This window comes from Bos javanicus, chromosome 14 (assembly GCF_032452875.1).
Source record: "Bos javanicus breed banteng chromosome 14, ARS-OSU_banteng_1.0, whole genome shotgun sequence".
Taxonomy (NCBI): domain Eukaryota; kingdom Metazoa; phylum Chordata; class Mammalia; order Artiodactyla; family Bovidae; genus Bos; species Bos javanicus.
Window position 1 is genome coordinate 65364036 of NC_083881.1, and position 27599 is coordinate 65391634.

General features: G+C 39.2%; 1 protein-coding gene and 1 pseudogene across 34 annotated transcripts in view; both read right to left on the bottom strand.

Moving 5' to 3' along the window:
- The window catches only part of VPS13B (vacuolar protein sorting 13 homolog B), an 804527-nt gene extending 783891 nt beyond the window's left edge, over positions 1-20636 (bottom strand). For 2 of the 34 annotated variants that reach the window (XR_009740672.1, XM_061438347.1), the window contains exons 1-3: positions 19442-20571; positions 18801-18981; positions 467-610 (exon numbers count right to left, since the gene is read on the bottom strand). Coding sequence is in view for 33 of the 34 variants with exons in the window: in XM_061438347.1 (XP_061294331.1) it covers positions 467-610; positions 18801-18947 (291 nt within the window). In the remaining variant the exon portion in view is untranslated. The other 32 variants (XM_061438319.1, XM_061438314.1, XM_061438320.1 and 29 more) reach the window with 28 other exon arrangements.
- Positions 20637-23298: 2662 nt separating this feature from the next.
- On the bottom strand, positions 23299-26143 carry LOC133260162 (ferritin light chain-like; annotated as a pseudogene).
- Between the last annotated feature and the right edge of the window lie 1456 nt (positions 26144-27599).

Consider the following 27599-nt stretch of genomic DNA (forward strand, 5'->3'; position numbering starts at 1 on the left):
AAAAACAGAAAAGTTAAGTGTATAAGCTAAGATTTGTTTATGTAAAAGCTGGCCTATTCTACAAGTTAAAGAAATAACAATTACTAATAACTATTAAATTGGTCAGGGCTTCTCTGGTGGCTCAGTGGTAAAGAATCTGCCTGCCAGTGCAGGAGACACAGTTTCGACCTCTGATCCAGTAAGATCCCATAGGCAGCTGAGCAACTAGGCTCACGCACCACAACTACTGAGCCTGCGCTCTAGAGCCCAGGAGCTGCAACTGCTGGAGGCCACACACCCTAGGGCCTGGGCTCCACAACAAAAGAAGCCCGTCACAATGAGAAGCCTGCTCCCCACAACTAGAGAGTAGCCCCAGCTCGCCACAACTAAAGAAAGCTGACTCACAGCAATGAAGACCCAGAACAGCCCCCCAAAATAAAGCATTTTAATTGGTTAACATAAACAAGTAGGTTCAATAATTTCTTACCTGTATTCCATCTTTAAGTTTCAAAATGCATTCCATTGTGTTGATGGTAATTACCACTGGTTCTGAACCCAGTTTTGTCCATGGTACATGGATCCTCAGTTCATGAATATGTCCACTTAAAAAAGTGAATGGTAATTTCAATTCCTTAAAACACAAAACATTAAATAAAGTTTAGTAAGAGCTTAATATTTTTTTTCATTCTAATATCCAAAATACTTTCTGAAAAGAGAAACAAAATTTCCAACACAAAAATATTCTAGGGAGGGTGGGATGAACTGAGAGAGTAGCACTGACATGCATGTACTACCACCTGTAAAACCGCTAGCTGGCGGGGGGCCACTGTGCAGCACTCGGAAGGGGGACAATCCAGTGGGGTGGGAGGGAAACTCCAGACGGAGAGGATACAGATATATACTTAGAGCTGGGTTACACTGCTGTACAGCAGAAACCAACACAACATTATAAAGCAATTACCCTCCAATTTAAAAAAATATAAAAAGCAATAAATTTAATCATATAACAAAAAAAAAATTCAGGGAATTACTGTTCATCAAAAAGCAGCATCAAATAACTTGCTAAATTATAGTTACTGATGAGCTACAAAAACGTATTGTGCAAGTTACATTTAATAAGGCACTTAACCTGTCAAGGCCTCTGTTTCTTATTTTGCTAAATGGAAATGATAACAGAACAGGATTTTAGGGCAAGATGAAAGAGGGGAACTGAATTAAAGAAAGGAGAATGACCTGACAAAATAAACACTGATCAACTTTGAAAAAAAAAAGTCTCGAACTTTACCTAAAGATTATACCTAGAAACTATATGATCATAAATTTTAAATGTTTTATAACTGTTCCATTATTAAAAACATTAGAAATGAAAACACAAAGGTTACCACAACCACTTCATACTAAATCATTTCACCTTCAGATAAAATGTTATAAACCAAAAAAAAAAAAAGTAAAAATAAATTGCATTTGAACTATATTTCAGTCACATTATTGTAACTATTTGTGAAAGTTAAAATAAATACTAAGCTGTTCCTTCATCCAAGAAGTATCCACCTTGGTTTAGCAACACAGCAGTAATGTAGCTAAACATACATATACAGACAGTACAGCAAAATGGTTAAGACCAATAAATCTGGAACCAGCACAAGTGGATTTAATCCTACACCTGCTACTTACCAGCACAATGACAAGAGGCAACTTGTACTACATCTCTGCATCTCAGTTTCTTTATCTAATGGATAATAGTAGTGTGTTTGGGGATCAAATCAATTAATTTACATAAAGTACTTAGGACACTGTCTTCCTCAAAGGCCATCAATATAAAGACACTATCTATTACTACAAATGTATAAGCCTCTTTTATGTCAACAAGCTTATTAAAGAGCAGAATACAAAAAATCTATTGATACTTCTACTATTCTAGCAGAATGTCATGATTTTTTTAACAGTTCTCAATATTTCATTAATTTTAAAGATGCAGTAATTTCTCTAAGCATTGATCAATGGGAGAGATTATATTTTGATCAGTGTCTATAATGAATACCATGTTAATGAGCACTTACTGTATACCAGGCACTGTTTTAAGTACTTTACTCGCATGCAGTATTTAATCTTTGTCAGAGAAAGCAACGGCAACTCACTTCAGTACTCTTGCCTGGAAAATCCCATGGACGGAGGAGCCCGGTAGGCTGCAGTCCATGGGTTCACGAAGAGTCGGACACGACTTGAGCGACTTCACTTTCACTCTTCACTTTCATGCATTGGAGAAGGAAACAGCAACCCACTCCAGTGTTCTTGCCTGGAAAATCCCAGGGACAGGGGAGCCTGGTGGGCTACCATCTATGGGGTTGCACAGAGTCGGATACGACTGAAGCGACTTAGCAGCAGTAGCAGCAGCAAGAACCCCAAAAAGTAAATACTATTATACCCACTTTATAGATTAAAAAAAGAAATCTGAGGCACAGAAAGGTCAAATAATTTTCAAAAATAACTCATCTTAGAGAGACATGATTCAAAACTGGATATTATTATGCCGGAGCCCTTGTTCTTAAAACTACACTGCATCTAACTTCCTTTATGAGCAACAAGTACACTTCCATTGGTTATACATTCATTTGGATAATGTTTCAATGACATTTCCAAAATCTGAGGCACAGAAAGGTCAAATTACTTTCAAAAATAACTCATCTTAGAGAGCCATGACTCAAAACTGGAAATTATTATGCCAGAGCCCTTGCTCTTAATAAAACTACATTACACCCAACTTCCTTTACGAGAAACGAGTACATTTCCATTGGTTATACATTCATCTGGATAATGTTTCAATGACATTTCCATCTCTACCCCTGAGGTGTGTAACAATGATATATTCATGCAATGACTACCAAAACTTGCAATCTGTGGGCAAAATTGGATTTTCCTAGGAGAAGTTAAAAGACACCTAAACCAAACTCAAGACCTTGTTATCACCAGAATACTACTAATCTTATCTGAATGACTAATTCAATGTTAACATAAGGGACAATATTCTATATTAAAACATGGAATTTTGAATCACATGGCCCATGCTGGTAATCCAACTGAAGTTCACTTATTAATCAACTCACTATAAGCAAGATCATTTCCATTTCCTCATCTCAGAGTTGCTGTGATAAACAAATGGGAACATTTATGCCTTATAAAAGGCAAAAGAAAATGTTGACTGTTAAAACAAGTAGGTCATCCTAAGGTAGCCAAAAGAAATGATTTTCTTTTCATTCTTTTTCATTCTTAAAATATATTGTACAACTTAAAAATATTTTATTTACTTGGAATTACTCAGGAAAACAATGCATCCCTAAAACAGAATATCTATGGCCACACAAAGGAATTGAATAGCTCTCATAAATCACATTGTAGAAAGACTATTACAAAATATCCTCACAGAAAAAAAAAAAAAGGGATACTTTAAAAATGAATGTAACAGGGCCCAAAAGCAAAAATAGATGAATAGGACTATACCAAACCTAAAAACCTCCAGAAAGCAAAGAAAACACTCAGCAAAACAGAAAGGCAATCATATGGGAGAAACAGAAACTATCTGAGAAGGGTTTAAAATCTAGACGACATGAACTACAGCAACTCAACAACAAAAAAATAACCAAATTTTAAAAATGGGAAATTGACTTGAGTATCAATTTTCAAAAGAACATAGATAAAAGGCCAACAAAGAGGAAAAAATGCTCACCATCATTAATCAGAGAAATACAAATCAAAACCAGAATGACAGGGCTTCCCTACGTGATTCAGTGGTAAAGAATCCACCTGCCAATGCAGGAGACACAGGTTTGATTCCTGGTCCAGAAAGATGTCACAGACCAAGGAGCAACTAAACCCACGTGCCACAACTACTGAAGCCCATGTGCCCTAAACCCTGTGCTCTGCAACAAGAAAAGCCACTGCAATGAGAAGGCCGTGCACCACTACTGAAGAGTAGCCTCCACTCGCCCAACTAGACAAAAGCCTGAGTAGCAACAAAGACCCAGCAAAGGCAAAAATAAATAAATGAAATTATTTTTTAAAAAACCCACAATGGCAGATTTCCCTGGTGGTCCAATGGTTAAAAATCTGCCTGCCAATGAAGGAGACAGGAGTTTCATCCCTGGTCTGAGAAGACTTCACATGCTGCAGTGAAACTAAGCCCATGCACCACAACTACTGAGCTCGTGTGCTGCAAAAAGAAAAGCCACCCCAGTGAGGAGCCTACACACTGCAACTAGAGCAGCCGCCACTTCTCTTGCCTCAACTAGAGAAAGCAGCATTCAGCAACGAAGACCCACTGCAGCCATAAATCAATTACATTAAAAACCATAATGACATATCATCTCACATCTGTTAGCAGGGCCCCTATCAAAAAAAAAAACAAGAACAAAAACAAACAAACAAAAAAAACCCACCACCACAGAAAGTAATGTGTGGTAAGTATATAAAGAATGTGTAACCCTTGTGCACTGTTGCTGAAAAGGTAAAATGGTACAACCACTACAGAAAATAGTACGGAGATTATTCAAACAATGAAAAACAGAATTACCATATGATCCAGCAGTCTCAGTTCTGAGTACACAATAAAAAGAAACCAAAAGCAGGATCTTGAAAACATACTTGTACAACCATGTTTTTTGCAGCATTATTCACAATAGTCAAGAGGTTACTACAACCTGATGTCCACTGAAAGATAAGGATAAAGAAAATGTGGTATATACATATAATGAAAAAAGAATTCATTTGAATCAGTTCCAATGAGGTGGATGAAACTGGAACCTATTATACAGAGTGAAGTAAGCCAGAAGGAAAAACACCAATACAGTATACTAATGCATATATATGGAATTTAGAAAGATGATAACAATAACCCTGTGTACGAGACAGCAAAAGAGACACTGATGTATGGAACAGTCTTATGGACTCTATGGGAGAGGGAAAGGGTGGGAAGATTTGGGAGAATGGCATTGAAACATGTAAAATATCATGTATGAAACGAGATGCCAGTCCAGGTTCAGTGCACAATACTGGATGCTTGGGGCTAGAGCACTGGGACGACCCAGAGGGATGGTAGGGGGAGGGAGGAGGGAGGAGGGTTCAGGATGGGGAGCACATGTATACCTGTGATGGATTCATTTTGATATTTGGCAAAACTAATACAATTATGTAAAGTTTAAAAATAAAATAAAATTTCAAAAAAAAAAAAGGAAATTGTTACATCCTACAACATAGAATGAACCTCAAGGACATTGGTGCTAAGTGAAATAAGCCAGTCACAAAAAGACACATATTGTCTAACTTCACTTACGAAAGATACCTAAAGTAGTCAAATTCTTAGACACAGAAGTAGAACAGTAGTGGCCAGGGGGAGAGAGAAAAGCGAAGCTGTAGTTTCGTGGTTGGAGAAGGCAATGGCACCCCACTCCAGTACTCTTGCCTGGAAAATCCCATGGACGGAGGAGCCTGGTGGGCTACGGTCCATGGGGTTGCTAAGAGTCAGACAGGACTAAGCAACTTTGCTTTCACTTTTCACTTTCATGCATTGGAGAAGGAAATGGCAACCCACTCCAGTATTCTTGCCTGGAGAATCCCAGGGACAGGGAGCCTGGTGGGCTGCTGTCTATGGGGTCACACAGAGTCGGACATGACTGAAGCGACTTAGCAGCAGCAGCAGTTTCGTTGGTACACAGCTTAAGTTTTAGAAGATGGAAAGTTCTAGAAATCTGAACAATAATGTATATACAGTAAACACGACTGCCCAGTTAAAAATGGTTAAGATGGTAAATTTTATGATATCTCCATTTTTACCACAAAATAAAAATAAATTTAAAACAGGACTTCAAGAATTCTAAGTTAGAAGGCTGGAAAATTCTCTCCCCAAAAAGCAGTGAAAAAACTGGACAAAGTTATTTTTAAAAAAAACAGAAATTTCAGGGGCAATGAGGGAAGGCTACCCTGAAGTCATGAACCAGCTGGTGCAAGAAAAAGAACAGCAGACCAGCCAGAAAATTATCAGAGTAATCAAGAGAACAAGAAAGCCAAGGATGGCCTTGCTCTGACCCCATTATTCCTGGTAACCTGGAAAGCTGTATGTATATGCCAGGTTGTGCTTACTTGGGCAATGTTGGAAAGACCCTTAATAATCTACTCATTCATGGCTGACCAAGAAGCCTTGTAAACATATGGATCAGATCTGTAAACTCCTTTGAAAGCATATCTAGTACATGTGTATGTCCCATACCAAAGAGAAGAAGAAGCCTTATTGGTTCAAAAGTTCTAACAACCTCTAGCCAATCACTTGCAGATGACTCAGTTATAGTGATCCAGGGGTAATCCCTAGAAATCCAAGCCTAAAAACAGAAAGAATGGAGAGAGAAAAAAGAAAACTGAGCACAGTTATCAGAGATCACATACTACAGGGGAAAACAGACACCACAAACTTATCCCAGGCAAGTCACTAAACAACAAGCCAACAGCAACAACAAATATCCCCAGAGGCAAGAAATTAGAATGCAGAGTTGCTACAATATATTATGCAAAATGTCCAGTTTTCAACTAAACATTGTGAAACATGAAAAGTTTACAAAAGTAGTTAATAGAGACTATCTTTGAGGATGCTCAAATGCAGGACTTAAAACATTATAAATATGTTCATTATAAATATGTTAAATAATTAAAGAATTACATGACAATGATTCAGTGAATAGAAAATATCAAGAATGAGAAATTACAAAAAAGAAGCAAATGGAAATTCTGGAGTTGAAAAGAACAATAAATGAAATTGGGACTTCCTTGGTGTTTCAGTGGTTAAGAATCTACCCTTCAATGCAAGGGATTCAGGTTCGATCCCTGGTCGGGAAACTAAGCCCATGCACCATAACTACTGAGCCCCCACACCACAATGATAGAACCTCTGTGCCACAACAAAATATTCCACCTGCCTCACCTAAGACCCAACACAACCAAACAGATAAATTTCTTAGGAGTACAATAAATGAACTTAAAAATTCACTGAGAGACTTCAACATGAGATTTGAGCTGGCAGGAAAAGAATCAGCAAATTCATACCAAGACATATCAAAACAAAAGTTTTGAAAGTCTGGAACAAAAAGAAAACCTTGAAGGCAGAAACAGAAAATCAACATGTTACATATAAGAAAATTCTTCATAAGTTCAGCTCAGTAAAGTCGCTCAGTTGTGTCCAACTCTTTGTGACCACATGAACCGCAGCACGCTAGGCCTCCCTGTCTATCACCAACTCCTGGAGTTCACACAAACTCATGTCCACTGAGTCGGTGATGCCATCCAACCATCTCATCCTCTGTCGTCCTCTTCTCCTCCTGCCCTCAATTTTTCCCAGCATCAGGGTCTTCTCTAATGAGTCAGTTCTTTGCATCAGGTAGCCAAAATATTAGAGTTTCAGCTTCAGCATCAGTCCTTCCAATGAACACCCAGGACTGAACTCCTTTAGAATGGACTGGCTGGATCTCCTTGCAGTCCAAGGGACTCTCAAGAGTCTTCTCCAACACCACAGTTCAAAAGCATCAATTCTTCCGCACTCAGCTTTCTTTATACTCCAACTCTCACATCCATACGACTACTGGAAAAACCATAGCCTTGACTAGACGGAACTTTGTTGACAAACTAAAGTCTCTGCTTTTTAATATACTGTCTAGGTTGGTCGTAACTTTCCTTCCAAGGAGTAGGCGTCTTTTCATTTCATGGCTACAATCAAAATCTGCAGTGATTCTGGAGCCCCAAAAATAAAGTCAGCCACTGTTTCCCCATCTATTTGCCATTAAGTGATGGGACCAGATGCCATGATCTTAGTTTTCTGAATGTTGAGCTTTAAGCCAACTTTTTCACTCTCTTCTTTCACTTTCATCAAGAGGCTCTTTAGTTCTTCTTCACTTTCTTCCATAAGGGTGATGTCATCTGCATATCTGAGGTTATTGATATTTCTCCCGGCAATCTTGATTCCAGCTTGTGCTTCTTCCAGCCCAGTGTTTCTCATGACGTACTCTGCATAGAAGTTAAATAAGCAGGGTGACAAGATACAGCCTTGATGGACTCCTTTTCCTATTTGGAACAAGTCTGTTGTTCCATGTCCAGTTCTAACTGTTGCTTCCTGACCTGCATATAGGTTTCTCAAGAGGCAGGTCAGGTGGTCCAGTATTCCCATCTCTTTCGGAATGTTCCACAGTTTATTGTGATCCACTCAGTCAAAGGCGTTGGCATAGTCAATAAAGCAGAAACAGATGTTTTCCTGGAACTCTCTTGCTTTTTCCATGATCCAGCGGATGTTGGCAATTTGATCTCTGGTTCCTCTGCCTTTTCTAAAACCAGCTTTAATATCCGGAAGTTCAAAGTTCACGTACTGCTGAAGCCCAGCTTGGAGAATTTTGAGCATTACTTTACTAGCGTGTGAGATGAGTGCAATTGTGTGGTAGTTTGAGCATTCTTTAGCATTGCCTTTCTTTGGGATTGGAATGAAAACAGATCTTTTCCAGTCCTGTGGCCACTGCTGAGTTTTCCAAATGTGCTGGCATATTGAGTGCAGCACTTTAACAGCATCCTCTTCCAGGATTTCAAATAGCTCAACTGGAATTCCATCAGCTCCACTAGCTTTGTTCATAGAGATGCTTCCTAAGGCCCACTTGACTTCACATTCTAGGATGTCTAGCTCTACGTGAGTGATCACACCATTGTGATTATCTGGGTCATGAAGATCTTTTTTGTACAGTTCTTCTGTGTATTGCTGCCACCTCTTCTTAATATCTTCTGCTTCTGTTAGGTCCATACCATTTCTGTCCTTTACTGAGCCCATCTTTGCATGAAATGTTTCCTTGGTATCTCTAATTTTCTTGAAGAGATCTCTAGTCTTTCCCAATCTATTGTTTTCCTCTATTTCTCTGCACTGATTGCTGAGGAAGCTTTCTTATCTCTCCTTGCTATTCTCTGGAACTCTGCATTTAAATGGGTATGTCTTTCCTTTTCTCCTTTGTTTTTCGCTTCCCTTCTTTTCACGTCTATTTGTAAGTCCTCCTCAAACAGCCATTTTGCTTTTTTGCATTTCTTTTTCTTGGAGATGATCTTGATCCCCGTCCCCTGTACAATGTCACAAACTTCCATCCATAGTTCATCAGGCACTCTGTCTATCAGATCTAGTCCCTTAAGTCTATTTCTCACTTCCACTGTACAATCATAAGGGATGTAGGTTAAAAGCTAACTTCTCATTACAAACAATAAAGGCAAGAAGGCAGATACATGACATATTTAAATAACAAATGAAAACTAACTCTCAATCCAAAATCCTTTATCTAGCAAAACTAACCTTCAAAAATGAAGGCATACCCAAATCAAGTTTCAGATAATTCTCTGTAACAGAATACTAGAAGTTCTTCAGGCGAAAAGGAAGGAAGACTCGACGCAGCAAGTCACTTCCTTTAAAAAAAAAAAAAGGCAATTACTAGGCTTCCCTGGTGGTACACTAGTTAAGAATCTGCCTGCCAATGAAGATGACATGGGTCTGATCCCTGGTCAGGAAGATCCCACATGACCAGGTCAACTAAGCCTGTGTGCTACAAGTACTGAGACTGCACGCTTCGACTACTGAAGCCCGAGCGAGACCTCTAGAGCCTGTGCTCTCACAGGAGGGGCCACTGCGATGAGAGGACTGTGCACCACAGCGAGGAACGGCCTCCATTCCTGGTAACTAGAGAGAGCCCATGTGCAGCAACAAAGACCCAGAGTAGCCAGAAAAAAATTTTTTTAAACAGCAATTACAAAAAACAACTTAACATGATATTAGGTTTATAACAGAGATACAATATATGTAGAAATACCACCACAAACGAGGGAGAAGAAATGAAGCTATAGTGGAGAAATTTCTTTATTTTGATGGAATAAAGTTAGCATTAATCTCAAATTAGCATTAAGTTATCATTGATCTTAAAGAAGGTAGCAAAGGATTATGAGAGAAACAAAAAAGACCTTAGACACACAAAAAATTGCAAAATGGAAGAAAGAAATCCAATCATGAAAGAGAGAATGGATTAAATATTTCAATCAAAAGGCAAAGGCTGTCAGACTGGATTTTTAAAAACTAGTAAGATTCAACTGTATGCTCTCTAGAAGAAACATACTTTAGATTCGAAAACACAAATAGACTGCAAATGACAAAAAAGTGTTTTTCATTTTAATGTATCATTTTTCCATACACATAAGGACAACAGATTGGTGGTTTCCAGAGGCAAAAGGTGGTAAGTGAACAAAATGGGTGAAGGTGGTCAAAAGAAACAAGTTTCCAGTTAAAAAACTTTTTAAATCCTGGGATATAATATATAGCATAGTGAGTACAGTTAATAACTGTATAGCATATTTGAAAGGTGCAAGGAGTAAATTTTAAAAGTTCTCATGACAAGAAAAAAATTTTTAAACTATGGATGGTGACAGATGTTACCTGGGCTTACTTTGGTGACCATTTTGCAACACACACAGATCATTACATTGTATACCTGGCACTACATGTCTATTATACCATAATAAAAAATAATAATAATAAACAAGATCCCAGGAAGCTATGTGATCCAGTTTCTTGCTTAAATACATCAAATCACCATATTTTCTTGCTCTCTAGGGAAACAGTATTCTATTTTAGGCATATAGAGAATTTTCATTTCTACTATCTTAATTTCCAGCAGCATTTTCCCCTGTTTTTTATATGACTGTGCTCCAATGCAAGTAAGTATTAGGAACAATTAAAAACAGTTCATCCCTCAAGACTTCCCTGGGATTAAGACTTTGCACTTCCACTGCAGGGGGAGTGCATCCTGATCCTTGATCTGTGAACTAAGATTCTCCATGCTTCGGGATTGGGCCAAAAAAACAAATAAGTTTATCCCAGTCATAGGGTGAAAACAGTATTAAGCAGATGAAATTTTAAAGAGTTGTTGAAGCCAAATAACATTCCTGTAAAACATTCAAAAGTATGTTACCAGGCTTCAAGAAATACAACACAAGGCAAAAGTGGTAAGATAGTTTAAAATGCGATGCATTTTAAACTGCAGTTTAAAATGCAGTACAGAGGGGGAAAAACAAAAAATGCTTCATGCAACCAGTAACGATAAGAGAAGTAGATCAATTATACTACTGTTTTCTTTTTTAGTCTCTAAGACATGTCTGACTCTTCTGCGACCCCATGGACTGTAGTCTGCCAGGCTCCTCTATCTATGGGATTTCCAAGGCAAGAATACTGGAGTGGGTTGCCATTTCCTTCACCAGGGGATCTTCCTGACCCAGGAATCAAACCAGCATCTCCTGCACTGGCAGGTGGATTCTTTACCACTGAGCCACCAGGAAAGCCCAAATACACTATTACCAGGAAAAAACCTATATTAAGAAAAAAAACTGTTACTAAAGGTAACATGGGACATTTAATAATGATAGAAGGGTCAATTCAAGAAGAAAATATATACAAATGAACTTATTTACAAAACAGAAACAAACTCCCAGATTTTGAAAACAAAATCTATGGTTACTAAAGGGGAAACATAGGAGGTAGGGACAAATTAGGAGTTTGGGATTAAAATAAACACAATATTATATACAAAACAGATAACCAACAAGGACCTACTATATAGCACAGGGAACTCTACCCAATATTCTGTAATAACTTACATGGATAAAAAGTCTAAAAAAGAATGAGTATATGTATAACTGAATCACTTTGCTATATACCTGACACTAACACAACACTGTAAATAAACTATACACCAATGAATATTTGTAACAGAAAATATAAAACATATGAGCAAAGAAATAAACCCCAAAATATATAAAAAGTGAAAAAAGAAATAATCCAACGCTAATTTCCTTCATGGATCACAGCCTTGTTGTGCTAAAGTGGCTTGCATAACTCAATGAAGCTATGAGCCATGCCATGCAAGGCCACCCAAGACAGACAGGTCATAGTGGAGAGTTCTGATAAAACATGGTCTACTGGAAGAGGGAATGGTAAACCACTCCAGTATTCTGATCACAAGAACCTCATGAGTGAAAGTCAGTCAGTCATGTCTGACTATTTGCAACTCAATGGACTGCAGCCCACCAAGCTCCTCTGTCCATGGGAAATTCCAAGCAAATATACTAGAGTGGGTTGCCATGCCCTTTTCCAGGGGATCTTCCCAACCCAAGGATTGAACCTGGATCTCCTGCATACAGGCAGATTCTTTACCATGTGACCTACCAGGAAAGCCCCAAAACCCCATAAACAGTATGAAAAGGCAAAAGGATATGACACCAGAAGAGGAGCCCCACAGGTCGGAAGGTGTCCATTATACTACTGAGGAAGGCAGAGAGCAATTACTAGTAGCTCCAAAAAGAATGAAGCAGCTCGGCCAAAGCAAAAAAAAAAAAAAACTTGGTTGTGGAAGTGTCTGGTGGTGAAACTGAAGTCTGAAGTTGTAAAGAATAATACTGCATAGGAACCTGGAATGTTAGTTGCATGGATCAAGGTAAACTAGACATGGTCAAACAGGAGATGGCAAGAGTAAACATCAACATCTTAGGAATCAATGAACTAAAATGGATGAGAATGGGCGAATTTAATTCCCTACTACTGTGGGAAAGAATCCCTTAGAAGAAATGAAATAGTCTTCATAGTCTTGAACAAAAGAGTCTGAAATGCAGTACTTGGGTGCAATCTCAAAAACAACAGAGGAATGGCAGAGGAACCAGAGATCAAATTGCAATGTTCACTAGATCATAGAGAAAGCAAGGGAATTCCAGAAAAAACATCTATTTCTGCTTAACTGACTGTGAAAGACTTTGACTGTGTGGATGACAACAAACTGTGGAAAATTCTTTAAAAGATGGAATACCAGACCACGTTACTTGTCTCCTGAGAAACTTGTATGTAGGTCAAGAAGCAACAGTTAGAACCTTATACGAAACAACTGACGGACTCAAAATTATAGTGAGTACATCAAGCTCACTATATTGTCACCCTGCTTATTTAACTTACATGCAGAGTACATCATGCAAAATGTCAGACTGGATGAATCACAAGCTAGAATCAATATTGCTGGGAGAAATAACAACCTCACATATGCAGATGATACCACCATAATGGCAGAAAGTGAAGAGGAACTAAAGAGTCTCTTGATGAAGGTGAAAGACGAGAGTGAAAAAACAGACTTAAAACTCAACATTCAAGAAACTAAGGTCATTGCATCTGATCCCATCACTCCGTGGCAACTAGAAGGGGAAAAAGTAGAAGCAGTGACAGATTTTATTTTCTTGGGCTCCAAAAATCATTACAGATGGTGACTGCAGCCATGAAATTAAAAGATGCTCTCTCCTTGGAAGAAAAGCTATGACAAACCTAAACACAGTATTAAAAAGCTCAGACATCACTTTGCTGACAAAGGTCTATCTAGTCAAAGCTATGGTTTTTCCAGTAGTCATGTACAGACGTGAGAGTTGGACCATAAAGAAGGCTGAACGCCAAAGAATTGATGCTTTCGAACTCTTGTACTGGAGAAGATTCCTGAGAGTCCCTTGGACTACAAGGAATCAAACCAGTCAATCTTAAAGGAAATCAACTCTGAATATTCATTGGAAGGACTGATGCTGAAGCTCCAACACTTTGGTCACCTGATGTGAAGAGGTGACTCACTGGAAAAGACCCTGATGCTGGGCAAGACTGAAGGCAAAAGGAGAAGAGGGTGGCAGAGGATGAGATGGTTAGATAGCATAACCGGCTCAATGGACATGAATCTGAGCAGACTCCAAGAGACAATGAAAGACAGAGAAGCCGGCGTGCTGCAGTCCATGGGGTCACAGAGTCAGACACAACCTAGCAACTGAACAATGACAACACTAATCATGGAAACTTGAATACCTCACTTACAACAATGAATACAACAACAGACAGAAAATCAACATATAGAAGACCTGAAAAATACTGTCAACCAATTTTGACCTGACAGCTATAAACCATTCCATCCAACAACTGCAAAAATACAGTGCTATTTCAAGGAAAATCAGGAAAAGTTTGAACTGAATGAAAATGAAAACACAACATACCAAAATGTATAGAATACAGCCAGCTAAAGACATTTATAGTTGTAAATGCCTATAGTAGAAAAGGGGAAATTTCTCAAATCAATAACCGAGGCTTCTGCCTGAAGACAGCAGAAAAACAAACTAAATAAAGTAACTGAAACCGAACAAACACACACAAGGACCACAAAACCAAATAAAGGTAGAAAGAAAGAGAGAAAGGGGGTACACGCAGTTAAACTACTGTAAGATCACTGAGAAAATGGTAAGAATGTTATAATAATTTAAGGTAGATGCTAGTAAGTCAAATATCCATTTTGTGATCTTTAGAGAAGCAACAGAAATAATTTTTTATAATGAAAAAGACTTTAAGGCAAAAGAATTACTAGAGTGAAAGAGGGACACATTTCAGAATGATTTTTTAAGTGTATTCAAAAATAAGAGCCTCTTGATGAAAACGAAACAGGAGAGTGAAAAAGTTGGCTTAAAGCTCAACATTCAGAAAACGAAGATCATGGCCTCTGGTCCCATCACATCATGGCAAATAGATGGGCAAACAGTGGAAACGGTGTCAGACTTTATTTTTGGGGGCTCCAAAATCACTGCAGATGGTGACTGCAGCCATGAAATTAAGACACTTACTCCTTGGAAGGAAAGTTATGACCAACCTAGATAGCATATTCAAAAGCAGAGATATTACTTTGCCAACAAAGATCCGTCTAGTCAAGGCTATGGTTTTTCCAGTGGTCATGTATGAATGTGAGAGTTGGACTGTGAAGAAAGCTGAGCGCTGAAGAATTGATGCTTTTGAACTGTGGTGTTGGAGAAGACTGTTGAGAGTCCTTTGGACTGCAAGGAGATCCAACCAGTCCATCCTAAAGATTAGTCCTGGGTATTCATTGGAAGGACTGATGCTGAAGCTGAAACTCCAATACTTTGGCCAGTTCATGCAAAGAGCTGACTCATTGGGAAAGACTCTGATGCTGGGAGGCATTGGGGGGCAGGAGAAGAAGGGGACGACAGAGGAAGAGACGGCTGGATGGCATCACCGACTCAATGGACATGAGTTTGGGTAAACTCCAGAAGTCAGTGATGGACAGGGAGGCCTGGCATGCTGCGATTCATGGGGTCACAGAGAGTCGGACATGACTGAGTGACTGTACTGAACTGATGAAAGTGAAAAAGGAGAGTGAAAAAGTTGGCCTAAAACTCAACATTAAGAAAACTAAGATCATGGCATCCAGTCCCATCAATTCATGGAAAATAGATGGGGAAACAATGGAAACAGTGACAGACTTTATTTTGGGGGGTTCCAAAGTCACTGAAGATGGTAACTGCAGCCATGAAATTAAAAGATGCTTACTCCTTGGAAGAAAAACTATGACCAACCTAGACAGCATATTAAAAAGCAGAGACATTACTTTGTCAACAAAGATCCATCTAATCAAAGCTATGGTTTTTCCATTAGTCATGTATGGATCTGAGACCTGGACTGTAAAGAAAGCTGAGCACAGAAGAATTGATGCTTTTAAACTGTGGTATTGGTGAAGACTCTTGAGAGTCCCTTGGACTGCAAGGAGATCCAACCAGTCCATCCTAAAGGAGATTAGTCCTGGGTTTTCATTGGAAGGACTGATGTTGAAATACTTTGGCCACCTTATACAAAGAACTGACTCATTGGAAAAGACCCTGATGCTGAGAAAGATTGAAGGCAGGAGGAGAGGGGGACAACAGAGGATGAGATGGCTGGATGGCATCACCGACTTGATGGACATGAGTCTGAGTTAGCTCCGGGAATTGGTGATGGACAGGGAAGCCTGGCATAGACAGCATAGACCCCATAGACAGCAGCCCAACCAGGCTTCCCCATCCCTGGGATTCTCCAGGCAAGAACACTGGAGTGGGCTGCCATCTCCTTCTCCAATGCATGAAAGTGAAGAGTGAAAGTTACAATCCCTGGGGTCACAAAGAGTCAGACATGCCTGAGCAAATGAACTGAACTGAAAAATAAGATATCAAAACACTATACCTGTATGTACTTAACAATGTAACTTCAAGACACATAAAGTGAATGTTGACAAAACTATAAAAAGGAAGTAGACAAATTCACAATCATAGTTGGAGATGTTAACCATTAAGGTAACTCTCTCTGTAATTAACAGAACAAGCAGACAATGAAAATCTATATGGATATGTAAGATTTGAAGAACTTGAGTAACCAATTTGAAGCAACTGACATTTATGGAAGAAAAAGGCAACAACTGTAGGATACATGTCTCTCATCAATTACACATGAAATATTTCCAAAAATAAAAAGTCATGACTACATACTGAGTCAAATTATAATGGATCAAAATCACAGAGAATATGCTGAACAATTTGAATTAAATTAGAAATCAATAACAGAAAGATAATCAGCTATTCCCTAAATGCCTGAAAATTAAGCAACACACTTCTAAGTAACCCTTGAATAACCACATGCAAAAATATACGAACTTGGATACTTGTATCATATGCAAAAATTAACTCAAAGCAATCAAAGACCTAATGTTAGAGCTAAAACTATAAAACTCTTAGAAGAAAACATACGGAGAAAGTTTCATGACATTGGATTTCACAATGTTTTCTTGGATATAACATCAAAAGCCCAGGCATCAAAAAAAAAAAAAAAAGTGTAAGTTGGACTTGTCAAAATTTAAAACTTTAGTTCTTCAAAGGACACTATCAATAGAGTCAAAGTCAACCCACAGTGGGCGATAATACTTGCAAATCGTATCCGATATGGGACTAATACCCAAAATATATAAATAATTCCTACAACTCAGTAACAAGTACAAAAAGTTTTTAAATGAGCCAAGGACTTGAACAGACATTTCGCCAAAAAAAGATATACAAACAGTCCATAGTACACGGAAAGGCTAAAAATAACAAATTCATTGTATAACAAGCAGTAACAAGAAGTAACTGTAACTCCCACACATTACTGGTGAGAATTTAAGTTGGGAAGATCCCCTGGAGAAGCAAATGACAACCTACTCCAGTATTCTTGTCTGGAGAATCCCATGGACAGAGGAGCCTGGCAGGCTACAGTCCATGGTGTTTCAAGAGTGGCATACAGCTTAGTATAAGTAAACCACCACCACCACCACACCAGAAAACTATCTGGCAATATTCATTAAACATATGCCTGCCTTCTAAGGGAAATAAACACCTATGTCCAATACAAGTATGTTCATAAGAGCTTTCTTCATAATAGCCAAAAGTAGAAAAAAATCCAAATGTATATCAAAAGGAAAATAAATATATAAAATAGGTAAAATGAATCTTTATACAATGGAATACAAGGCAATACAGAGAATAAACTATCTTTCATGCAACAACCTGAGTCAATCTTAGCCTCAATGTTAACAAAAGAATTCAAACACAAGTGATTCCCATTTATTTAAGTTTCAAGAAGAGGTTCAAGAAACTTACGTGTTGACAGAAGTGAGAACAGCAATCACCTGTCTTAGGGGTGGGGCTACTAACTACAAAGAAGCAAGGAGAGCCTTTTTGAGTGCTAGAAATATTTTATTTCTTGATCTGGATAGTGGTTACAAAGGTGTCTGCTGCTAAGTCGCTTCAGTCGTGTCCGACTCTGTGAGACCCCATAGACAGCAGCCCAACCAGGCTTCCCTGTCCCTGGGATTCTCCAGGCAAGAACACTGGAGTGGGCTGCCATCTCCTTCTCCAATGCATGAAAGTGAAGAGTGAAAGTGAAGTCGCTCAGTCGTGTCCAACTCCCAGCAACCCCATGGACTGCAGCCTACCAGGCTCCTCCATCCATGGGATCCTCCAGGCAAGAGTACTGGAGTGGGGTGCCATTGTCACCAGTATGCAAAAATTAAGCTGTATGCTTAGGATTTCTGCTCATTAAAAAACAAGGAAAATATTAAGATAATCAATCTTGGAGAGAGGACAGAGAAGAAACCAAGAATATTATTTCTCAGTGTTAACTCTAGATTATTCAACAATAGAGAAAACAGTGGGATATAACCAAAAATTATTAATAACACCACCATGGGTGTGAATTCCCTTATCTCCTAAAAAGCAATTGGTCTCTGACTCCTCAGTTTCCAGAGATAACTTGTGTATTCTCAAGGCTAATAGAATTACCTGACATATGTTAATAATAAATGTACTAAATGACCTAATATAAAAACTTTGAAGTTACAGTTAATTCGCATCCGACCATTCTCACGTTGAAAAGAAAATTTTAAAAGTGATTAAGAAAGTTTTCAATTATGCTGGCATTTTCAATCTTTGTCTACTCAATATTCTGAGGATTCCATGGGTAATGTCATCTTTCCTACAAAGAGAACTTTCCTCAAGATCTAACCTTGTTGTCTTCAGGACCCCTTCATTCCCCAAAAGGGAAAAAAGGAATATAATATTTTCCAGCATCATTTAGAATCCTAGCAGTGTAAATTAGCATATTCGGTTCTGGAAGAATTCTGACAAGAACAATGAAATTGTTTTTCGGTTGCGGCAATTTGGGGGATTACGATTCTAACAATCCATCACTAGCAACAAACCGTAAAAGAAAAAAATTCTGAAGAGGGTCTCTAGTTTCAAGATAGCCCTAAATACATTAGCAGAAAAACGAAGGTTTTAAAGCATAAAATCAAAATGCAGGAAAGACCAGATTACTTCTAAACAGGCTGTAAATGTTTCCAATCCGTGACAGCTGCACCGCTTACCTGCTCCAGCACATCCAATTTTAACTCCAGCTTGCTGAGAACCACGTCTCCACCCCATAGCGAAAGCTGTAGATCTGACGGCTTTAAGTTCTTGATGTAGCGATTCACATAGCTCATTAAAATGGGAGTCACATACGACTCCAGCATCTTTTAAGGTACACAGGAGGCACAAAGTCAGAAGCTGAAAGGAGGTAAAGACAGAAACAGGAGAGGGAATTAAGTCTGTGGTGCATTTCCTGAGGAAAAAGGGCATTTCTCAGGAAAGGTTGTAGAGGCCGAAAAGCAAGAGCCCCACCCCCCCAACCCCCCACCACCAAAGCGGCCGCTCGCCTTCTCCCAGAAGCAGAGAAAACTCAAGTGGGCTCTACAGCAGCGCCTTCCTCATTAGAACAACTCCCCTCAACCCGCCCGGCGAGCAGCGGAAGAAGGAGGCGGTGGTGAACCTGAAGAAAGCTGGTCCCGGCAGTGGGAACTGAAGGGAGGCCGGGCTCGCCTTCGGCCACGGCAGCCCTTTAGCCAGCCCAGCCGCCCCGGAGGCCCTCAGCCCCCGGAACCCAGCCGCATGTACCGCCGAGGAACCAGGCCGGCTTCCCGCCTCTACCCGTCTGACGCCCTCGGCTGACACTCACGCCCAAGCGTACCGTGGCGTCTCCTCCACCTCCCGGTACCTGGCACCCGCCTCCGGAGGCGGCGCAGCGCCCTTACCGCGCCACTTCCGGGTGCGCGGCGCTCGGTGCTCGGAACGAACTGTTCCTCCCCCTGCTCGCACTCGACTCCGAGGTAGGACCGGGGTTCTCAGACCCTAGACGCCGTGCAGTGCGTCTTCTAGGAAGGGACCGCCTCGCTCGGCCAGCCCGCGCCTCCGCTCCGACCCCACTGGTGGTAGGACCAAGCTCTAGAAAGTGCGCGGGGGAGGTGGGCGGACCCGTAAAGTGGAGACACCGGAGATCCGGAAGTGGCGCTGCGGGAAGACAGCCGCTTAGGTGGAGATGGATTCCGAATGAGGAAGTGCAGAGAGCCAGAGGTCCGATGAGGAGGAAGAAAGCGGGTCGTGGTCTTGAAAGCCCTCAAAACCAAGTGGCTTTCGTTTCTGTCTAGAAATGGAAGGGCTGGCAAGAACTTGGGTTCGGTGGGCAGAGCAATAGCAATAAGACTGCTGGTGGGGAAGGGTGAATTTAGATCGAAAGCTTTTGCCGGAGGAAAGGAGAAATGGAAGGAATTAGGGTGTGGTGTAGGGGACAGCGTTTTGACCAAAGGTGTAAACCAGCTTTGGCGTACTTTTTAATACTTGAGCGAAGAAGTGGTTATGCTTACATTTGTGCGGGGGAAAAATAAAGAGAAAATCGTGGTGGTCTATTGGACTGCAGTTGATACATGCAACTGCAGAAAGGGGTATGAATAGCAGAAGGCAGAAATGAGACTACGGAAGAAAATGAGACTTAGAGAAAGCGAAAAGCAATAGCTGAGAGAGAATGAATTCAAAGAGTCGGTGCTGGTTATATTAAGCTGAAATGAATGTATAAAATACTACCTTTCCTTCTAGTGCCTTGAAAGCTGACACAGGCAACAAACTCAAACACGTAACACCTGGTAAACACCCAAATACTGGGCTTAAAGGGATAGCATAGGACATGCTGCCTAATTTTTGACCAATGTTTACTATTTTTAGTAATTTCTGAAGACACCTACCACTGCGTATTGAAAACAGACTTAAACCGTATAAAGTAATTAAAATATCCATCCGTGTTCTCGTTGCATTGAAAAGACTTTGTAAATACGTTCCTAAAAAAACTCTTTACTGAAAGTCAAGATTTCTTGAAAGTTTCAGAAACTGCAGTAGGAAAGAGGCACAAGTGAGGGTGCCAAGGTGTTTAGATCTGTTTTGTTAATGCAAATAAGGAACTAAGTTTCAAAAAGAAACAACGGGCGGGGGGTGGGGGGAAGGAGTTGAAAAAGGGGAAAAAGGAAGCAGCTAATGCTAATTCAGAGCAATTGTCTTCTCACAAAAAGCCTTCACGAAAAACCCAAGTAACTCGGATCTTACTAAAGCCTACTAAATCAGTCAAGTAAATTATCCAAGTAATATCTTAGTTATCTGCTTCACTTGAAAAGTGAAGGGGTTGAAGCCATGACTCAGAAGTTTTAATATAAATGGTTCAACTAATTGTATGAAACCCCTATGAAGTCTAGAGCAGGAGCTCCAAGCCTCCTTATTTTTCTAAGCAAAGAAAAAGGGCCTAATCTTATTTGTGTGGCAATTTAACAAATCAGACCAATGTATTAAAATAAATTAGCCAGATATTTTTAATAGATTTTTACTGTGCTGTATAAACAAAATAATATCTGATCATGGAATATTAAACATTTTTTGTTTTATTATGCCATTTTTTCTCTTGGAGCCAACAAAAGAAAATTGCCAAATTCCTGCCTTGGAAAAATTATTTAGGCACTGATTTTTTTCCTTTCGTTTTAAGAATCAAAAAATAGTGGTTTTCTACCTGTTCTGCTGTGCCCTGTTTTATAAGCAGTCGAGATACATTTCATTCCTAATTGCTGTTTTTTTGTCAAATAAACAGCCCTTCCCAGATCTCCTACTGTTATGTTTTTTTATTGAGAGATTTTCCCTCCCTAAAAAAATGTTTTTAAGTCTTAATAAGCCTTTGAGGCAGGATGGCTATATAGGCAGTAGTTCTCCAGAGTGAGGTGAAATTTTTTGCTTTTTTTAATTTATTTTTTAGAGCAGTTACAGGTTCATGAAAAAATTGAGCTTAAAGTACAGAGTTCCCATATAATCTCTGCCCCCACACACGTAAAACCTTCTCCATTATTGACATCCCCCACCAGAGTGACATTGATGAATCTACATTGACATACCATTAGAACTCAACATCTATAGTTTACATTAGGGTTCACTCTTGTACTTCCTATGGATGTTGTATACCAGTAAAAATTCCTTAGCAAAGAGGAGTTTAGCAATATCCCAGAGTTGAAAACGCATTTACTCTAGCACTTCCACTTGTAAGTAATACAGTGAAAGACTTGCATATGTGAACAAGGAGACAAGCTTAACAGTATTTTGCAGCAACATTTGTAGTAGTAAAACAGTGCAAACAATTGAAGTGTCAACAGGAAAAATGTGGTATATTCATATAATGAAATATTATTAATGAAAATAGAGCTATGACTTTCAAATGTTTTATTCAGTTAGAAATATAGTTTACACCATGACTCAGCTTATATATAAAAAGAAAGAGCACTTTCACAAACCTATACTTAAAAATTGAGTACATGTGGTATATTCTATTTTCTTTGTTATTCTGTTTCTTTTTTCTAAAATAGTTCATGACGTACCAAATTAATGTGACCTGCTAATGGTTTGCAACTTGGTCTACCAAAAAAAACTGAACAAAGTTATATATTTACCAATATCTGAAAAATAAAACATAGAGAAAATAACAAATATAGCATATCACATATATAATATATATACATATACATACATGTGGCATTCCAAGAAATAGTTAGCCAAAAAGTTCCTTTGGTTCTTAAGTAGAAATGAAAGAAAACAATTATCCTTCAATAAAAAAATGAAAAAAAAAAAAGATATATTTTTCATCTTCACCATGAACTTTATTGAACAATGTACTCCGTTTTGCTTCACTATCTTCTGCCATTTTTCAGGCAGCTTCATAATTCCATCTTCCCAAAACTTTCTATCATTTTGAACAAAAAAACTCTTCTTTTGGCAATGCCTTTGGCAGTCTTCCAGGGAGATGAAATTTTATCCATTAAAGGAATTTTGTAAAAACTGAAAAAAATGGAAACCCAAAGGTGCAATTTCTGGTGAATACAGTGGATGAATCAGAACTTCCCAGGCAACTTTTTGCCTGGTCATCAAAGAAACATGCATTGTTGGGATATCCTGATGGAAGATTATGTGTTTTCTGCTGAATAATTCCAGATGCTTTTTGTCAAGTATTGCCTTCAGTTGATCTAATTGTGAGTAGTACTTGTTGGAATTAATCATTTGGATTCCCAGACACTGTTAATAGAGGACAGCCTTCCAATCCCACCATATACACATCACTTTCTTTGAATGAAGGTCAGGTTTTGGTGTGGTTGGTGCTAATTCATTTCGCTTGCCCCACAATCTCTTCCATTCCACACGATTGTACAGTATTCACTTATCATCACCCATCACAATTTGTTTTAAAAATGGAACATTTTTGTTACACTTAAGTACAGAACTGCATGCAGAAATATAATCAAGAAGGTTCTTTTCATTTAACTTATGTGGAACCCAAAAATCAAAGTGATGAACATAACCAAGCTGGTGCACTCGATCTGGATATTTGAGTATGTCTCTGCATGGTGTAACACTGATTGTTCACAATTAATGTCTGGACTCAATCACTATCAACTTCAACCATTCTACATGGTCTACCTGATCGTGGAGCATTGTCCAGCTAGATATCTCCAGCACAAAACTTCACAAACCTTTTTTTTTTTGCTGCTATAAGCTTTATTGTTTCCATTTGGTCCAAGGCTTGGAAGAGGGCTCCGTAGTGTTAAAAAGCTGCTTAGTGTCAGCAAAGAGAGGCTTCAGGCAGAAGCCCTAACATTAGGGGGTCTCCTCAAAGGTCACTGGGCTCCAGAGGTTCTGAATCATACTTGAGGGTGAGCCTTTCAAAGAGATATTGTCCAACCCAACCTGAGAACCAGCTGGACTGCAGAGGTTGGTCAGGTGGTCACCCATCTTCTTGATGAATTTTACCTCCTCATTTAGGAAGTGGCTCTCCAAAAATTCACAAATGTGGGGGTCTGCTTGGATAGACCCTGGCCATGAAGTTCCAAAAGGGCCTGGTTAAGGTTCTTCTCCTTGAAAAGGGCAGCTTCCGCAGAGTCCTGGCTTTTACCCCACTCTTCTTGAAATGCTTCTGCACATTGGCCACTGTGCTGGTTTTGCATTTTCAAGAGACGCTCTGCACCCTCCTGCATCTCCTTGGCTAATTTATGGAAAAAGTGGCCTACACCGTCCAGAACCACATTGTCCTGGTTGAAATACAAGCCCAGAGACAAGTATGTATAGCAGGCCCACAGATGCATTTTGACCAGGCAGTTGATGGCTGCCTCCACCTCAGTGAAATAATTCTGATGAATCTTGGAGTTCATGGTTGATCATAAGGAGTAAAGCTCAAAAAATGGTGTTTCTGGTCCTGATGTTTGCAGACAGCTTAGTGGCTGATTCCAAAGATTGCAACCAGAGAAACGGTTGGAAGGTGATCAGAGGCTGGAGCAAGGGGCGTCCCTGAGTCTGTTCCATCCAAGCGCTGTTGAAGCAAGAGAGAGCCGAGGGACCACTGACTGCACTGCCCACAAACCTCTTTTGAAATGTTCAGTCAGTCACAGCACATTCTCAATACACTGCACAAATCTTTTTTAGTATGCTTCTGTTGCATTTATTATTTGTTTGAAATAATAAAGCATAAAGTCCCGAAAATGTTTATTTTACTCCATCATTATTAAAATGGCTACACAAAAATTCACCAATTTTGATAACTTTTTTTTAAACACATGCTGATATCTGTTTACAATACAATCTAACGAAATTGTTTTGAATGAAGTTAAAGACAATTAAGCACTACTAGAGCCACCTTATGAAAAAGTGAATGAATCTTTTCACCAACCCAATATTTATAAATTGTATTAAATATTTTGATGACACAGAGAAACACCAAATTAAAGATGGTAATTATCTCTGAAGAAGAAGAGATGGAAGAATAAAGCAGAGGAAGGGAATACAAAGTATTCCAACTCTAGCGGTAATTTTTTTTAATAATGCAAAATTTAATATTTGAGAGTTAGGATGTAAGTACATAGGCATTTTTGTATTTCTCTGTTATTGTTGTTCAGTCACTAAGTTGTGTCCAACTCTTTGCAACCCCGTGGACTGCAGCATGACAGGCCTCCCTGTCCTTCACTATCTCCCTGAGTTTGCTTAAACTCATGTCCATTGAGTCAGTGATGCCATCCAACCATCTCATCCTCTGTCACCCCCGTCTCCTGCCTTCAATCAACATCAGTGTCTTTTTCAATGAGTCAGCTCGTCACATAAGGAGACCACAATACTGGAGCTTCAGTTTTAGCATCAGTCCTTCCAATGAATATTCAGGGTTGATTTCCTTTAGGATTGACTGATTTGATCTCCTTGAAGTCCAAAAGACTCTCAAGAGTCTTCTCCAACACCACAGTTCGAAAGCACCAATTCTTTGATGCTCAGCCTTCTTTATAGTCCAACTCTTACATCTGTACATGACTACTGAAAAAAACCATAGCTTTGACAATATGGACCTTTGTCGGCAAAGTGATGTCTCTGCTTCTTAGTACGTTGTCTAGGTGTGTCGTAGCTTTTCTTCCAAGGAGCAAGCGCCTTTTGATTTCGTGGCTGCGGTCACCATCCACAGTGATTTTGGAGCCCAAGAAAATAAAATCTGCCACTGTTTCCATTTTTCTGCATCTATCTGCCATGAAGTGATGGGGCCAGATTAATGCCATGATCTTAGTTTTTTAAATGTTGAGTTTTAAGCCAGCTTTTTCAATCTCCTCTTTCACCTTCATCAAGAGGCTCTTTAGTTTCTCTTCACTTTCTGCCATTAGGGTGGTGTCATCTGCATATCTGAGGTTGTTATTTCTCCCAGCAGTCTTGATTCCACATGGCATTTCACATGGTGTACTCTGCATATAAGTTAAATAAGCAGGATAACAATATATACGATCTTGACACACTTCTTTCCCTATTTTGAACCAGTCCATCGTTCCATGTCCAGTTTTAACTGCTGCTTCTTGACCTGCATAAAGGTTTCTCAGGAGGTAGGTGAGGTGGTCTGGTATTCCCATCTCTTTAAGAATTTTCCAGTTCGTTGTGATCCACATAGTCAAAGGCCAGTGTAGCAGAAATAGATGTTTTTTGGAATTCTCTTGCTTTTCCTATGATCCAGCGGATGTTGGCAATTTGATCTCTGGTCTTTCCGCCTTTTCTAAACCCAGCTTTTACATCTGGAAGTTCTCGGTTCACATACTGTTGAAGACTAGCTTGAAGGATTTCAAGCATTACCTTGCTAGCATATGAAATGAATGCATTGGTATGGTAGTTTGTACATTCTTTGGCATTGCCCTTCTTTGAGACAGGAATGAATATTGACCTTATCCAGCCCTGTGGCCATTGCTGAGTTTTCCAAATTTGCTTGCTTATTGAGTACAGCACTTGTATTTTTATATATGCACAAAATATTTTATAATAAAATATTAATCAATTTGACCAATATTTCTCAACTTTGTATCATATCTTCAAAAATCATAAAGCTTGCTTTTTCTAAGAAATTATATATCTTCAGACACTGATTATCTTAATCATTTAAATTTTAAAGAAATAAAAGTTTTAGTCATAAATTAGGGGCTATCTTAAGGATATCCTATTTTTCCAGGGTAATTAATAGTGATAATAGGGATAGTGAGCTGCATGGTGGCCCCACAAAAGATATGACCACATCCTAATTCTCAGAACCTGTGAATATTACCTTGATATTAATAGTACAGTACTTAAAAAATTGAATATTACCTTATATAGCCAAATATGTGATTAAGAATTTGGAGAAGAAAAGCTTTCTCCTAGATTTTACAGTGGTTTGAAATCCAGTGACAACTGTCCTTATAAGAGTGAGATAAAGGAAGATAATACAGACAGAAAAGGAGAAAGCAATGTGATTACAGAGTCTGGAGTGACGCAACTCAGAGTCAAGAATGCCAAGAACCACCAGAGATGAAAGAAGTAGAAATAGATTCTTCCCCTACAGCCTCCAGAGAGACTGCAACCCTGCTGGCACCTTGACATTTGACTTCTGCCTCTGGAACTACAAGAGAATAAACTGTGTTGTTTTATACCACTCAGTTTGCAGTAATCAGTTACAGCAACCACCGGAAACTAATACCCTAGGTCAGAATGACAAGGGAGACAGTCTTCATATAATAGGAAGATTAACCCTGAGCCAGCAGAACATAAGTTAAAAGTCTTATCTTGAAAGGCCAAAAGACTTAAGACAGAAAGGCAATGGGGACTCTTTTACAGAGAAAGACTGGTTGTCTCTCCATGATGTCAGGATTTTATGATAATTAAATAATTGAAACATTCCTTCCAATATGTTAGGAAGCAAACTTGAGAGGAAATATATATGGTGTGGTGATTTTAAAGGAAAGCTATATCCAGAAACCTGATTATGGGCTTAACACTTCCTTTCCTAAATCAACAAAATATAAGATCCTTAAAATCTTTTTATGCACTAACTTCCTTGTTGGTTGCACTGGTTTTTAAAAACGTCCACAAATTCTTTAATAGTACCCCCTTCTAAAGGTGGAGTCTAATTCCCCTTCGAGTATGGGTTGTATTTAGTGACTCACTTTTAAGTCATTTGAGGAGGCAGAAGGGACAATATGTGATTTCTGAAATTAGAACAAAAAAGCCATTGTGACTTCTTCCTTGCTCTTTGCATTATTTGCTCTGGGAGAAGCCAGCTACCATGACATGAGAATGCTCAGGCTTCACTAGGGAGACGTTCACGTGGTGAGAAACTGAGGGCTTCTGCCAAAGGCAAGGATGAAACGGGTTTTCTGTCAACAGTCAGCCTTAAGATCACAGCCCGTGCTGACATCTTAACTGCAACTTCATGAGAGATCTTGAGTAAGAAGGACCAGGCTAGGCTCTCCTAAATTCCTAAACCATAGCAGAAACTGTGAGATAATAAA